Genomic DNA, 17,039 nt, shown 5'->3' with positions numbered 1-17,039 from the left:
TTTGAAATTTTCAGTATACAAACATTTTAAACTATTAACTTAATTTGCTTCAGTTCCCAAGCTTGACTTTTTAAATGGATCTATGGGTTTGGAAAAGAACAATAATGACCTGATTCAGGCACATCAATCAGTAACTTACTGTTGTTGTTTGGAAAACTATAAGCAAAGGAAAAAAAAGAAAATTAGTATTTCCAAAACAATAACTTTGAAATTTTTATTTTTTTTTTTAAAAACCAAACAATAAAACTTCTGCTTCTCTCAGCTATTGATTTTGTGGCTTTCTAAGCTTCTACAGTGAAGACATCTTGTGCCTACATATGGTATTATTTTCATATCAACTGATTCCATAAGTTAAGAATTTTTTTTTTTAAACAGCAACAAAAAACCTTTGTCAGAATCTTTAGATTGTGTAATATTCATCCTCTTTGTTGTAAGACTATTGCACAGTAGTCTCAAGCTGGAAGGAGAGGAGGATGTGCAGAAATCTTCCCTAGTGTCCCAGGTTCATCTGAGTTCAGTAGCAATATATCAATTTGCTTTCTGCTGAAGGTATGATTTATTGCATCCATAAAATGATAAAGATATTCTAGAATAGTTTGATTTTATATAAACTGTTGCAGAGCTAGCAGATTTTTTCCTGCAGGCAAGAGATTTGCTAATGACAATGTGCAGAATTCTAGTGATTAGCCAGTTTTGCCGGGATGGGAAACGCACAGTGTGGCATCATGAAAATGTAATTGGTCAGGCACTCTTTTGACTGGTTATAACTCATTGGGGACTGCATTACTATTGAAGACATTACTGAAGACACAACTAAATGTGCCTTGGTTTGAGTAATTTAATGTACGTCTATTTTTAGGTTAAAAAGAAGAAATTTAAATTAGACAAGGACAATGGGCCTTCTTCTCCAGATAGGATGTTAACTGTTCCACACATCACTTATGACCACGTGACGGAGGACAGGAAACCTGATTTCAGTTTCGAAGCATATGAACATTCTGGTAAGAAATTCCATTATAAAATGCTAGTAACTGTAATGGCTTCTACTAGTGATTTACACACAAGTCCTCTAATATCGTAGGAGAGGGAATGAGGACAGAACAAGCTCTTGTCATTCTAAAGCAAGAATACTTTGCTTTTGGACTTTGGTTGCTGGCTTGTCTGGATGAGATTCAACCATTCCTTTAATGAGCATGCTCCACTGCAGACAAACTGAGATTATTTATCATTTCTGCCTGCCAGAAGAGCTACTGTCTCTGAGGCTGGTGCATACATTCCCCAATTCTGCAATTGATTGAAACTACAGGGATTAGCTGTTAGCTTTTCCCAAAAAAGTGAAATTTACCCAAGATGTGTTACTATTGTGCTTGTACCTCAACCAAAAAGGATTGACATGTCTTGGCTGCACTGAACATAGTCTGCTACATGAAACCATCATGTGCTCCTGCCATCTGCTCAGTGGAGTAGGCTGTGAATCAAATTTTGAAAGCAGAATTACTTAGGATAAATGTGGATCCATCTGTATTAACTGTCACTGTACAAAATGGTACGGTATGAGGAAAAAGAAGGACTTTGATAGTCCTTATAATGAATAGCTTAGCTATAGTTGCTTTAGCTGTAATGAACTTCCAAAATAACTCTGAATTTACAATGTGGTTTTTTTTTACAAATGTAGTTTTATTAGAAGTTTTTAATTTGTATTGCTCAAATTTTGGCAGCAAGAATGAGGTTTAATTTTTAAGGTGTGTTTAATTGATTATAGATACCTTAAGTACTTGGGTTTTTTCTCCTTAAATATTTGGCTGACTTGATTAAATTTAATGACCTTTAAAATAAGATAGCAATGTGGGCTGGCACCAGGCATATTTTAATTCAAGCAGAAGGTCTCACCTTGCATGTACTTTTTTGGTACGCTTCTGTCTTGTCTTGTTCTGTAACATCCATGCTTTTCCACTCTTTCTTGGCTTCTCTTAAGGAATGATTGCAAATTGCATCTGGTGGGTAGAAATGACATAGCTGTTAAAAGGTGGGCAAGTACTAAGTTTAGTCTGTGTCTTAGGCTTTGAGTACAGATACCTTTCTTCAAAACAATCCAATGAATGAACTATACAAAGGCTTAGATTTGTAAAGTCCAACCTTTTATCACTAAGTTTCTAAGCTAATTAAAGGACAATATGATTTGCAGGCAGCCTACTACTGCCACTTCAAAAATCAGCTGCATAGCTTTCAATAAAAGGATTTTCTCTAATTTCTTCTGACACTTATCTTTTTTTCTTTTTTATCTGTGTTCTGCTCTCTCTAAACTGTTACAAGTATACAGGACAAACAGGAATGTTAAAATTGCTTGGTAAGTTGAGGAAAACAGTTCTATCTGTGGCATGCCAGTTATGACAATGTAATGTTTGCAGTGCTTTTCATGTGTGTCTAGTGCCATATAGTTTCTAAGAAATCTTTTGCAGCTGAGGAGATCTAGACAGACAAAAATGTACATTCTCACACATGTAATCACAATTGCACCCACAGTTTCATTACAAAGAGAAAAGTGAGCACTCATTTATGTACGTAGATGATCTCTGGGTTTTTTTAACAATTGAAAAAAAATTATTGTGTATATATAACCAATAGAAAAAGATAATCTACATATAAATAATGTATAATTCATCCAGTAATTAAGTTATCTGAGCATATAGCTGAGAATTAATTTCTAAACAAATAGATTGGGACAGAAGAAAAATTTCCCAATTTTTCCAATATTGTGCATACTGAAGTACATGCATCTGTTCCTGTAAAAATGCTCTGTAGGTATTTGTGAACAGATGGGGACCCATAAATTAAATAATTTATTTTACTGTTTGTCTGGATTCTGTGATCACTTAAGCAGCCATGTAGTCCTGTGATGTTTCTAATGTGCTTGCTTAGGCACTTTCTTAACAATTGAGTGTTCCCCAAAGACTCTAGGATTAGAGCTAGGTCTGGGCAAAAAAACTCTGTGATTTAGTGAGAGTGCTGTGAGCCACCTGTAAGTTATCTGCTCTGCATCCACTAAAAACAATAGAGGCTTCTTTTCAGTGATCGCTAGCAAGGATGCTCAGGCTTGGATTAAATTGTCTGAAAATACAAGGTTCAGTTTCTCCTCTGAACCCACATGGAACACAGGTGAATTAAGGTGGTAAAATAGCAGAAAACAAACTGAATCTCCTTGACTCCCCCTGACCAATCCTTGATTTGCCCATTTTCTGGTTTCCACTTTTCTCCTGTATTCCATGCGGTGCATCTCTGTTGTGGGTGAGCATGGTTGAACAAGCTCAGGAGAGCAGCAAGAGCCATGAAGTCACCGGTTTTACATGAACAATAAATTACTTCATCTTGGGGAAATATTAGAGGAGCTTTGCCAGCCACCATAGGTTCAGTTTCTATTTCCTAGCCAGGCAGCATGAGCTCAGTGGACCTGAGAGGTTACCTAACACTATTCTCACTGTGACTCAAAGAAATAAAGAGGAGAGTGTGTATTTGTACGTACAGTGAATAAGATTTACCTACACAGAAAACTGAAGCTGCCAAGTCAAAAGCTCAGAAACAAGAAATTAGGAAGTACAAGAATAAAGGATGCTCATTCAGCTTTAATTTGGTCCTCAGAAAGCCTCTAGTCACATATCCATATGCTGCTTTCTCATATTCAGTAAATTTTGGTTCTGTCTTTGGGCTGACCACTTATATTCAAGCCTTCACACTCCTGGATCCCCCATCTGGCTTGCCTGCCAGCATCCTTGTGCAACCAGAGATTTCCACCTCCTTTTTTCCCCTCCTCCTTTCTCCTGGCATCATCAGTTCAACAAAGACCCAAGAGCCGTGGCTGGAGCATGCCTGGCACTGACAGAGCTCTTGCAAAATGAGTGTTTTTCAGATCTTTTTAACTTCAATACATTTATATTTTGAGAGTTTTTCTCTTTGCATAAAAGTAATGCAATGATTCTGAAAAATATCAGTCTGTCCCAGTGTGTGAGTCAACAGACATTTCTTAATGAAATAGTTATTAAAAGGATAACGCTATTCAAAAGAACTAAACATAGCATAAATGTTATGTTTTGCTGAGTCTCTTTCTCATCATTGACTCCTCTTGCTTGCCTGAAACTTCCCCCCAAGAAATTCAGCCTGATGCAGGCACTTGGCTTAAATGGTTGAAGTGGGCAGCTTCAAATGCTTTTTATGGGATGTGTCAGGCAGCTTCAAATGTGGGTGGCAGTACTGGTCTGTCCACCTGACAGCACTGAAATCTGACCAGGAGCTAGCTACACCATGAACAGTATGAACCAGAGCAAGAGGGGTCTGACTTGTATGAGATTGTATGCTTTGGAAACACTTGAGGTAACCCTAAAGTCAGGAAGGATGGGGCAAACATATAGATTACTTTCCTCAAAATGGGACTGGCATGTAGGGAGGAATATCTTGCAGTAGGTGACACTGTCATGAAGAATGGATTTGAAGAGACAATGATGCCTCCCCTAGTGGTGATTTAATATTCTGCTAACATGTAATGCACACTAGAAGAGTTTCATGCAAACTCTTTTCCACAATATTTTTTATTTTGTTTTTAAAGATGTCAGGTACAACATGCTGTATTTTAGGTATGTCTGCATCTCCTCAGCTCCCTGTCTGGAGCTTTTTTCTTCCCCCCCCCCCCACCTTCCCTACTCTCTTTCTTTATTTTATGTGCGTCTTTACTCTGACTCAGATTGTCAGCGCTCCTGGCCATCCTTTTCCACAGACCAGCAGTCTTCCAGCGCTCCTTCCTCTCCAGGTAAAGCTTATAATATTTCATTGCTCCATCACCTTTGTTAATTACTAAATCTTTGCAATGCTCTGTCTGGAGTTGCCTGCTGTGGCACAGAAAATTATAGTGCTGGTTTTTAAAGAAAGCATAGGCATGTCAGTAGAATTTGGAGTTTGGAAAGTTGTTCAGGTTGTAAACTGCAAATGTTTAAATAAAAAAAAAAAATTTCTGCAGAACAGATGTTTTCTAAACGCATTAATTAACTCAGATTTCCCATGAAAAATGCTTTAAAGCGTTTTAATTTTTTTGTCTGTGCTTGCAAAAGAGGAAGTGTAAAATATTTTCTGTCTTACTAGCCAAATACTCCACTACCAGAAAAGCATCTGCATACACGTCATATTGTATATAAAATTGTTGTGTTGGTAATATAGAAAACCATCAGAAATTTCTTGTTATTGTGTTTATAATCCTCAATTGTGGAAGTTCATAAAAACATAGAATAGTTTGGTTTGGAAGGGACCTTTACAGGTCATCTAGTCCAACCCCCTGCAACGAGCAGGGACATCTTCAACTAGATCAGGTTGCTCAGAGCCCCATCCAGCCTGACCTTGAATGTTTCCAGAAAGTTCAGAATTTCTGTTTTAAAGCAGGGGTTCTCGTAGTGTGGGGAGTGTATTTTCTGCCATTTCAAAGTAGTACTTGGCTCAGCATTATCCGTTGGATAGTCATGCCTGTTACCGTAGTTGCTGCTGCTACCTATCAAAACCGGAGAACATAAAGGTTGTGGACCCCTGAATTATAGTAAATATCCCTTGCTACACCTGTTTCCTGGTTCTTTTCACTTGTTATTATCCATTGAAAATGAATTTCTAAAGCTTTCTTTTTTTTTTTTCCTTTAGCCTCTGTATTTAGAAATTTGGTGTCTTCTGTTAACATACTTTTTTTTAAACACTGCTTTGTGAGAAAGACTCCTCCAAAGTCAAATGGCTATGAATTTATTTTTATAAAAATAAAAAAATATGCTGCGGAAGCATATGCTCCCTGGTGCTCTGCTTGAGCCTTGTTTCAAGGCACTTTGTGGCAGGGAAGCTCTCATTAATGCCATGCTCTCTTCTTGGTCCCTCCTTCCTCTCTGTGCAAGTAGATCTATTATGTAGAAGCATGGTAGTGTTTTGGAGTGGTTCCTCCTTCATGTTGGAAGCAGCAACATACATTTAAGAATGCGAGCATAAAGAGCAGAGGGCTGCACTGGTCACCAGAACAGACTGATCTTGGTCATGATTTTCTTAGAAAATTTTAAGATAAAAAGAGGGAGGGAGATACCATGATTGCCTCATATTAAGCAGTTCTTCATCTCTGTATCCTCCAGATAACAGCACTTTCAAATAGGCTGAGGTACAGTCTTGACTTATTGTTCCTTTTTCATTGTGCTACTCCTCTCCCCTCCCATGAAACTGAAAAGGAATAACTGTGAATGATCCAAGAATAGCCGTTTCTGCAAATCCACGTGTGTACTGTGTGTCTTGTATCTTTCATAAGCACAGTTTAGCGAATGTTCAGCAAACAGTTTACATGGGTTTAGGTTCAGCAGTTTTATCACTTGTCATCAGAAAAACTAAAAAGGCTGTGAGTCCTCCTTTCCTAGAAACTGGGAAAGTTTCATTTGTGTCTTGTAGAAATGAAAACAGTGAAAATTAATTTAGTGAAAGCCAAAAGGAGCCTGTTTTAAAGACATTTTGCTGCATATCTGAATTGGAATTATATTGCTTGTTTCACAGCCACTATCTTGGATGATGGCTGCAGCAAAATGATTAAATAACATGATACTAAAACCACAAATAGGAAACTAACATTTGCTAAAACTTACTATAGAATTTTCATTCTTAAGTGCTGCAGGTAGCTTTAAGTGCTGCAGGTAGCTTTAAGTGCTGCAGGAGAGCAGACTTTCCCATTGTCATTTTGAATGGCCATGTGCCTGATGATATAATAACATTTTCTCTTCTGATTATTTGTAAAAGTTCAAATCCATTTCTACCATATGAAGATATCTACTTACTTGAGTAAAATGGTTGCATTTAAAAAAAAAAAAAAATGTTTCCTGATATCCCTTCTATTCTCATTAAGTTCAGCTACATTTAAGTTAGCTATTTCTGCTGTATTCCTTTAGCTTTCATGTTGCATTTTGGCAGGGCATTAATTACTGTTATATTATAAAGTATTTTATTTAATACAGTAGAGACTTCATAAATTACAACATTACAATTATTTCATTGAATGATCCAGCCAGTTGCACAGATAAAGATTTCTATGGAGGTGCCACAATCTACCTACGATTTCTATAGAATTTTACTTGTTGTTTTTGTTCTCTATAAAATTCATTTACAGTCATGTATAAATACAATAATAGTTTTATTTATATGTAAATTTTGTGGCTTGTCTAACAAATGTTAGGACCATGCTGGAAAAAGCACTTGGGCCTCTTAATATTAGAGTCTGGCAGAATTTAGGAGCCTGAGTTTAAAAATGAAGTCTGTAATACTCTGTGTAATTTATTGGATGCATGAAAGCGTTGGTATACAAGTAATTTTGCCACTAAAATCTTTCAATATCTGAAGTTTTGTGAAATGGCCTTCCCACTAAGCACCTCATCTTGGATGAACTGAACGTCTTGCCACCTGTCTCATGTCTGGGCTCAAAGATGAGGCATCCTTGTGCCTAAGTGTGAGAGGGATTGGGAACGAGTAGACCAGCTCAGACAGTGCATGACAGGAGCTGACTGCTCACTGTGAAAATGCCTAGGCTCCTTTGTTGATATAGGCCTGGTTTCTTGATCTTGGTCACAGTAGTTACACCCCAGAAACTGGTATTGTAAACTAAAACACGAAGTAGAGATTATATTAAAAAGGAACTAATCTTGTCATTGAATTGCACTCCAGCACTGTTGCTGTAGAGCGATGGTTCATGGTGTGGCTGAGTATTGTACAAGAAGTTTTATAATGCATGAAGCTGTCTGTGATATAGATACTCTACATTATGGTGTATGAAGAGTATGAACAAAAAAAAAAAGAAAAACGTATTAACTTTAAGTCTTCAGAAAAAGTTGAAATTCTTTGGGTAGAAGAAGAGCTAAAGTTTTACTTTTCATGAACTCTGCAGTATATGCAATTTTTTGGTAGTAACTTTTGTTTTCAATATTCTGTTAAAATGAACAGTATTTCAGAGATCCAAATGAGTGGTAGACCTTTCTTGAAAAAGCCGAATGCCATTGCTTTAACTGTTATCTGCATGTTTCCTCACAGTGAAAAAAAGCCCAACGTTTTTAGATGTGAATGCAGGACCCTTCATCAGGACCAACAGCTTTGCCGATGAACTTGACCTGGAGGGTGAGACACTATTGACCCCAATAACTCACATCTCGCAGTAAGTCAAGACTATTGAATTGTGCATTAGTTGATTTAGACAAGAGAAGCCAATTCAGGTGGGAGGAGCTGAAATATGGAGCTGATAGGGCTATCTCAGATATTTGTGTCAAACTCTTTTTACCTTGAAGCTGGTGTATACTGTTCTGAATGCCAGTAAATCTCCATGTTGACCTAAAGAAAAGTTCAACTGGCTGTAACACAAGGCTTTAGTTTTTAGCTAATGTCTCTGGGCAGCTGGTCGTTGATAGCCTCAAGATTTTCACATGGAGACAATGTGTGGGAGTACTTGCCTGTTGAGAATTATATTACTCCCTCTACCCTTTTCAGTGGAATAGCTGTAAAGTGCAAATTTTTAAATACTACTTATATGAAATACCAGCCTTTCCCTTTCAGTAGCACCTTCTCTAACGGTCAAATGATGATCTGCATTGGAAGAAAAGATCTGTTTTGATCTTTATTACTGCTTTGTGGTATATAAAAATGATCTGAAATAGGCCTGTGTTTTTTATTTTGATGTTTGTTTCCTTTTAAAAGAAGATTTTCCACGTCTTTTATGCTAAAATCTTATTTCCAGGTTCTCAGATTATTCTAAAAAATTCATAATTGCATAAGATTTTTATTCAAATGCCTTTAAAAAAAAAAATCTTCTGTCATTGTTTAATTCAAACTCCTGACAAATGCTTATTATTTACCATAGCAGGAATATATACATATATACACATATATTTGTAGGCAGAGGATTTAGGAGACTTGTATTCTGGAAGATTTTTGTAGTGGTACAAGCAGGAGGAGGAAGTCATAAATTTCCTCAAGCCTTAGACAAGAACAACGGAGCAGCAAAACCAGATCTGGAAGTTTCCTTTGCATAGCTTTTTTTAAACTTTAATTTATCACAACATTGCAAGCTTTCTTTAAGAGACATAAGCTTTGGTGCTAGGAGTTTTCATTATCCTTGTTGGACTTGGGGGAATGATTTAGTTATTTCTCATTGTCATCTTCATTGATACACTTCAAATGATAAGGTGCTCCATCATTTCTAAGTCCAACTTGTGTAACAGCTGAGACTTGGGTTTTTTTTTCCTATGAACTACTTAGGGACACTGTAGGGTAATAGGTAATGTGTATCAGCTGAAGAACCTTACCGAATTAACACCCCAGTCTTTTAGTAACTTACATATTTCTCTTTTACTTCCTTAATTTTTGGTTGTAACCTTTGTTGAAATCTCCCTAGATTGCTCTAGGTCATGACTGATGGGATGGTACAAAACATGTCCCCATATATAGCTTGAATTGAGTCTCTGCTAGGGTGGAAAAAAATGGAAGTCATTGTTTCTTTTAAGACTTTGGTTTTAGATTCGAAACTGAATAAATTGGATTAAATGCAAAACTGAATAAAATATTAATTGAAATGTGTCTCTTTGAAGCATGGATGCCCAAATCTTGTAGACCCTGAGAACTGTTCACTTCGAAGTGCATTTAGAGTTTATTAAAAGGCCTGAAACAATGCCAGATCAGCCTATAGATAGAAGGGTTTGGCAAAAAGTTAGTGAAAACCCTGTGTTTTGTAATGTCAGTTGGAGTATTGGCATTCAGGTAACAGATATTCCCAAATATTTTGAAATGAAAAATATTCTAATCTCTGTTTTACTGTTGGGTTGTGCATTCTGCTTGCATTTGAGACGGTTGAAAAGCAAACTGCTGTGCTGCATTTCACTGGGTACCTGTGTTGCTGGATGCTGAAGACAGTCAATTTCCGTGAATTATTTAGACAAATGCTTCTTTTTCATTCTGCATTTCAAAGTCCTAGGGAACAAATATTTATGAGCTGGTAACACATGTTAGTAGGACCTGCATGTTAGACGTGGGCATAGAATTAAGGATCAAATTTAGAATCATGCAATAGATATATCTCATATCTCTGTGTGCAAAGCCACATACTGATTTTCTGTATAATAGAAGTGGTTAGTAATTTCAGATCTGTGTCTGTATGTGTGTTTAATTCAGGCTTGGAAGTTATGCTGTGCCTGAGAGAATCTAGGACGAATTATTTTGATGTCCCCAGTTGTGAAGCATTTTATTTCCTTAAAGCCATCATATGATGGCTCCAGATTTGTTGATAAGGAAATAAGCAACCATATGCAAGTCTAAACCCAAGTACTTAACAAAAATACAGCACCAGCTATGAAAACAAATTACTATGGAAAAGTCAAATTCAGTGCAAATATCTCTAGTTTCAGGTCTTAAAAGCAATTCATATTCTATCAGAGGAACAGAAGCATGAAGACAGTTTCAGAAGTGGAAGCATAATATAAAACGCTTGATCTAAGGTGCTTGGATTTGGTATTCATAGAACTATTTCCTGGTCAATTATATATTTATTGCAACATATGAATTAGCTTATCCATAAACCACAGAAAGGTGACTCCAGAATAAACATTAATTTTTGAAAGTTAGAAATACATGAGTAAATATTACATAGTTAATTGGAGACATGCAACTGGAAGGTGACTTTTAGGTGACGGTATGAAAAATATTTCCTTTTGACAGGTAGTGTAAATCTGGCAAAAGTGTGGGGTACCTACTGCGTTACTGACAGGCAAACACTTGGCATTGTTGTGGCTTAAAAAAAAATGAGGCTAAGTTTGTTTCCTCACTTGCATTAGGTTGTGGAAAGAAAATGCCATCTTTCAGCCCTTATGACAAAGGGCTTTAGGCTTCTAGGCCTAAAGTCCCCTTTAAATTGAATTTCAGTGCCCGGCTTGTTTATGCAAAAATTAATCTCTTTTTGTAAATGTAGGTGCATATTCTCACTGCATTTAATAGGACTGGTTTTGTGTCTAATAATAAAAATGCAGGTGTGGGGTTTTTTGCAGGACATACTTCTGGCTGTATTTTAAATCTGTTTTGAAATAAATATTGTACTAAATGTAGCCCTATTTCTGCGGAATTAGAAATGGGAAATCTTTCCTGTGGAAACATTACTGTACCAGTTAATCATTTGTCACTATCACTTTGAGGAAACAAAAATAATAATAGAAGCTTTTGGGCATTGTATTAAGAGTAAATGGGAGGCTCCAATGGTGGAGGTGTTTTTAAAAATAAACCTTTCTTTATTAAACAGCATGATAGATGGAATAATTAAGCAAACAAATTTAGTGCTTTTTAATAATTTCCAGATAAGAGGAAATGATAACAGATGGATCTTTCTGAATGATTGAAATGAATGTTTTTGAACACTTTGAAATATGATTGAAATAAAGTGTGCTGGTAAACACAGAGTGCAGTGTCCATGGTGCTGCAGTTACCACTGGCTTTTCTTGGAAATATTATTTTCTTTCTTTTTTCTTTAATATTTTTATTAAGAGTTCTATGTTTTAATTACCAGCATATAATCTGTTGGCATGGGATACAACCACATTGCCTAGAACAAACAGCACTGAATGCGTTTTATAACTGTCTCTTTTCTGTTGGATTATCAGTGAGTGGAATCCCTGTTTGCTTTGATTTGCTAGCTTATATTGTAAAAGATTCCTGCTTTTATCTTCCTCTTCTACACCAAAATGACCCTCTGAAGTCTGGGCAAATATTTCTTTTTCACTCTCGAGTGGCCAGATGTAACAACTGACTTCTGCTGTCACAAGAATTCTCTCTGAAACACTGCTAACAATATTTAAACCATGATTTGCTTGGGGTCCATTTTATCATTAATGACAGGGCATGTTAGAAGAATAGCAGTGGTAGCAACTGTATGTAAGAACGTGCTTGAGTTAAGACAAGAGCTTAATGTTCAAACATCGCTGGTTACTGTTATGTGCTGTTATTCCAGTCATTTATTTAACTTGCAACAAGAAAGTCTTCAGTACTTGCTGTACGCTGGGCAGCATCCCTTTTTTGTTTGGCACATTTCAGTATGTCATCAAACTCCCTTAGGTATGCTGCTTACAACCTCTGCTGATTTAATAGGTTGCTAAAAAGGGGGAGGACTGTTTCCCTGAGTTATTCCCTTTGATGTGGAAAAGCATCATTATGTCCTGTGCTTTTGTTATAAATTTACCATAAACTTGGCCATAAAAATTGACCTTAGGACTCTGGATGTATCAGGAATCTGATTTTTCTCATCTATTCAGCTGCTTTGAGCCACTTGAGGATATGAAGTGTCCCTAAAGCTGGTTTACCAAGCAATCAGGAAAGCTCCTTTTTCAGAAGGAAACTCCAGAACGGTGGTAAACGAGACACTGTAGTGATGTCAGTGTCATCATCCCATTCTGGTTTCTCATTGCAGGTTGCATGGGAGGGGAAAAGAGCTGTGGCAATCCAATCCTAAATATGGCTAATCCCTTAAGTAAGCAATGATCAGCACGGTATAGTCAGCAAAAAGGACTCAAAGCATCTCTGATTTAAGTTAAGAAATTACTAGTTTGCTAGGTAGTCCCAGTTTTAGGGGGCTGCAAAGCTTGTCTGCAGCTCAAGAGCTAGGTGGTTATAGTAGAGCAGGACATAAGCAAACTTGTCTCTTAAATGTTGAAAGGCAAATGGGTATTTTAGTATGTTCATCATACTTTATAAGAACTTTATTTCTGGTTTATGAGTATTGATACCAGCTAGAAGCACTGCCAAAATAGCTATGGCATTCCCACTGTAGCAATGAGCTAAAAGTACCAGTGTTATGCATTTTCATGTGGAGCTGCCCTGATTGTAAAATCTTCCCTGCACCTGAAGAGTACTGTAGCCACTGCTGTGCTGACACGGACGTGGTACCTTGTTTCCAGGAGCTTTTGCATCTTTCTGTCTGTATATATTTAATCTGTCATCCTCCTACGCCTAGATTGGAAGCCCTTTGAGTTGGGGACTGTTGTTCTGTGTTTGTATAACATCTAATATGTGGGATCCCAGCACATGAACAGTTTCTGTATTCTGCATCCGATGTCTGCTATAGGGTTGGCTAAAGTTGACTGATTGTGTCTTTCATGATACAGTCAGTTAGTTATAATCTTTGTTTTTATAGATGGATTACCTGAGATGCGCTGAGAACTTGGGCAGATCTTCACCGTGTCTTATTTCACCCTCAAAAGTGTAGCAACTGAGCTGCTTCCGACAGCCCAATAAGTAATGTGGCTAACATCTGTCGCATGTGGTTACTTGTTTCTTTTATCTTTAGGGAGAAGTTCTTGTGTACTACGGTGGGTGGTTGCTTTTTGCATAGATTAGATAGTGTGTAGTTTACATCTATAGATCTGAAGACCAGAAGGGATAATTAGATCATCTCCTTTGATCTCGTAAAAGACAGGCTATAGTGCTCCATCGAGTTGAATGCAGCATTGCTGTGCTGTGTTCTTAATGTTAGCAAAAATACAATAAAAGAATTGTATTTCACAAGCTTAGAGAGTGAACAGGTGAAAAATTCAGGCAGGAACCCTAGAGTTTGCGATTTCATCTCTCCTTTTATTTAATTTTAACTTTCCATCTATTTATTTATTGGAGAGGGAAGTGCTATCATATACTGATGCTGCTATTTGCCAGAAGGTAGTACTGGACAAATATGTTCTGTGTTAGAGGTTACAAGCCTTTATGAAATAATATTCTCATGATCTTTTCTCCCTTACTACAAATTATCACTGATGTACAGCGTAAAATTACTGTTTGGCTATTTTATGTTACAGACATAGTATAAAAGTAATGTGTTGACTTTTCCTAGTGTACAAACCGTCTAGGCAGAAGCTAAGATAGCTTAGCTATTTCTTTTGTGTTGCAGATGAATGTTGCATTCCTTGGTCTCCAAGTACTGGTTTACATCTTGATTGATGTTAAGTAATTAAACCAGACTCCAGCTGCTTAGTGATTCAGAAGTACAGGGCTCCTATGCTGTAAAAACAACAAGCAACTCCCCACTTACTAACTTTTATCATTGTTTAGTTTGGGTACCATGAATAATAAGTGCAAAAACTTTTTTTTTTTTTTTTGGGGGGGACACGACAATAAAAATGTCCCACTTTTATCTAGCATTTTAAAAAGTTAAATTTATGATCATCTTGAGTTAACTCCAGAACTAAAAATTCAAAGCATAAATAAACATTTTTTTTTCTGTTATGAAGCTGGAGGATGGCTTTACGTTTTGTTTAGATGTGGTGGATACACCAGAAGAAGTTAAAAACTTGAGTAGTTTATAATGTGCGCGCTTCTCTTGTTGGGAGTTATTTTATCCAATAAACGGGATAGAAATTTTGTTTAATGGTTTGTTAATTATATGACAAATAATAGTTTTCTACTAATGTGGTAACAAAATATTCGTTATGAAGTTGTAAAATTTTCTTTTAAATAGCAGTTAAATTAGCATACTTCAAAATCTACAGGCAGCATTATGGCCACACATGCTGCATATTCTATACTAAATCAGTGTAGCAAGCATACCTGTGATTTGGCATCACGGCTTTCCAGCAGGAGTCAATCTGATATCATTACAAGGTTGTAGGAATACCTGTCAAGGTCGATATGTGCCAACCAAGAGACATAGTTGACCACTGAGATTTATTCCATGTGCGGGTACAAACTAGTAAATGAGCATTTTTAGCAAAATTATAATTCTAACATTGGTCAAAATGTTAGCATTTGTAAACATATTTTTTTTTCATTAGTGAAATGATGGCTGTGGATGTGAGTGTAGTTACAGATACCTGCGTCTGTGTTTGGGGCAGACAGAGCTGGAAACTAACAAAACGTAACAAGCAAATAATTTGTCTAATGTATTTTTGACCTAATCATCTAATTCCAGGCTCAACTATCAAATCCAGGCATGGAACATTATGGTATTAAAACCCAATAGCACGTGTGACCCAAGGGACCTTTGTATTTTAGTACTTGGATAACATTTAATTTCTAATAAGGTCTTGTGAGAGCATCTTTTGTAGTAAAGTACATTACGCTGGAAAAATGGAAATCAACAGCTGGTTTAAATGTTGTTGAATAGTGCAACAGGGCAGCAATGCTGAAGGAAAATACCTTTTTGTAACAGTATTAATGCAGAGGGAACAATTCCAAAAGGTGTAAATGGGTTAGTTTACCTGCTGTAATACTATAATTGTTCAGGAATGAATGTGCATGCTGTACATTCTGTGGGTAACAGTGATCTGAAAATTGCTTGAACATATTATCAATACCAGTTGATTTTTTCCTGTTAACTTCATTCCACAGTGTTTTACAAAGATAAATATTGCAGGTGCAGGTTTTTTCACAAGTAAATGCTACTTCCAGTATGACCAGGACCCAGTTCAGAATTAATGTAGTATTTTCCTCTTGCTGTACTTCTCTGGAAATCCTTTTACAGCATTGACATATTAAAGAGTTTCTTCTGCAGCTGCTGTTTCTGATCACTGTTGATGATTTTTTTTCCGAAGTTAAAAACACAGTCAAGTATGCTTAACGCCCTACTGATGTAGCAAAGCTTACTGTGGTGGAAGGTTTTGTGTGAAACATTTGCCAAATTCAAGGCAGAGCAGTAAAGTAGGGAGCTCTACGCATCATCTCAGATGCTGTATGCGTGAAGTGCAGCATGCCTGGCCTTGGTCGCTTGCCCCGGACAGAGAGCCCATGGCAGGTCATGGAGCTATTGACTGAAATTTACTTTCTTGATGTGACTGCAAGGACTGAAAATAGTTGTGATTTCACTCAGTGTCTCAGGGACTTTCTGTCATTCCCATGTGTAGAACTGTATGTTTTATTTTACTCACTGCCGGAAGTTAAACTAGGAAAAGCTAAAGCATTTTCTTTGTGTTGCAGACAAAATAGCTTAAATACCTTACAGTAGTTGTCAGCCTGTTAGCAAACTAAAGCTAAGCACTTGACCTGTTGCTCATGGTTGTGTTTTGGTCTGTGTTTTTCTCAGGTTCCTGTATCACACCCATTTCTGTGGTTACTGAGTGCCTCTTGGGATAAAAGTAAATACAGAAGCTAGTCATTGCTGTGTCCGGTTATTCCTCTATGCCTGTGTTTCCCAAGGAAAACCAATGTGTTTATGTTCATGTTCTTCCCTTTTCTCCACATGTAAAATGCATAAATATAATGCCAAAAGGGAAATGGATCAGAAAGTGGTAACTGTTGTTGTCAGTCTGTCTTCATGTCCTTTTGGTCAGGGGCCTCCCCACAACCAAGTCCCATCTCCTGTGCAGCCAAATGTCATTGGTACAGAATTGTCACTGTTCCTGAAAAGGGGAATTACTGGGAGTGGTGGGCATCCCAGGGGCTTGATCTTTTAGGAATTTTGGGCCCACATTAATGAGAGCCTTGAAAATAAAGGCAGGGGATGTTCAGTGTGACACAATGTCCTGCAGAGAGCCAATGAAGTGATCAGAGCACAGCAAAAACATAACACTTGTTATGTGATTCTGGGTTTATGAGAGGTTGTCATGCTCCATTTTGTAGGTGCAGTGTTTTTTTGAGGGATGGCACTTTCAGGCAGGCTAGATCCATAATACAGGCTGTGTATGAATGGAAAATACCAGGGGATGCTAAAAATGTTTTGTGGTCACTACAAAAGTTTAGTTTACATGCAGGAATATGAAGGGCAATGAACAGAGAGTTGTATCTGGTGAGATCTCACGTTTAGAAATTACTTGTTTGTCTACATCTGACAGTAAGTTCACTTCGAAACCTTTAACATACAGATAATGAAACTTATTTGAATTATCCCCATGATTATGGTGTTTTTTTCCTGTAGTGCAGCTATTACTCTGGAAAGCAGTTTGAACCTTTAGCTTTTTATTTTTTTTAAATCAACCCCTACTTAGACACTGGCTAGAATTTGAGAACAGATCATAGACACCAAAGTCATACCAGTGCTGCTGAAAATTTGA

The 17,039-nt window shown here is 37.0% G+C and overlaps 1 protein-coding gene across 3 annotated transcripts in view; it reads left to right on the top strand.

The window, feature by feature from the left end:
* Positions 1-17,039, top strand: part of KCNQ1 (potassium voltage-gated channel subfamily Q member 1) — a 366,539-nt gene that overhangs the window by 110,036 nt on the left and 239,464 nt on the right. For 2 of the 3 annotated variants that reach the window (XM_072864542.1, XM_072864544.1), the window contains exons 10-13: positions 860-1,001; positions 2,321-2,347; positions 4,733-4,798; positions 8,071-8,191. In XM_072864542.1, the coding sequence (XP_072720643.1) occupies positions 860-1,001; positions 2,321-2,347; positions 4,733-4,798; positions 8,071-8,191 (356 nt within the window). The remainder of the gene's footprint in view (positions 1-859; positions 1,002-2,320; positions 2,348-4,732; positions 4,799-8,070; positions 8,192-17,039) is intronic. The other variant, XM_072864543.1, reaches the window with a different exon arrangement.

The sequence above is a fragment of the Ciconia boyciana genome, chromosome 6 (genome assembly GCF_034638445.1).
Source record: "Ciconia boyciana chromosome 6, ASM3463844v1, whole genome shotgun sequence".
In the NCBI taxonomy this organism is placed as follows: Eukaryota; Metazoa; Chordata; class Aves; order Ciconiiformes; family Ciconiidae; genus Ciconia; species Ciconia boyciana.
This window is presented reverse-complemented; position numbering and strand designations above follow the sequence as displayed.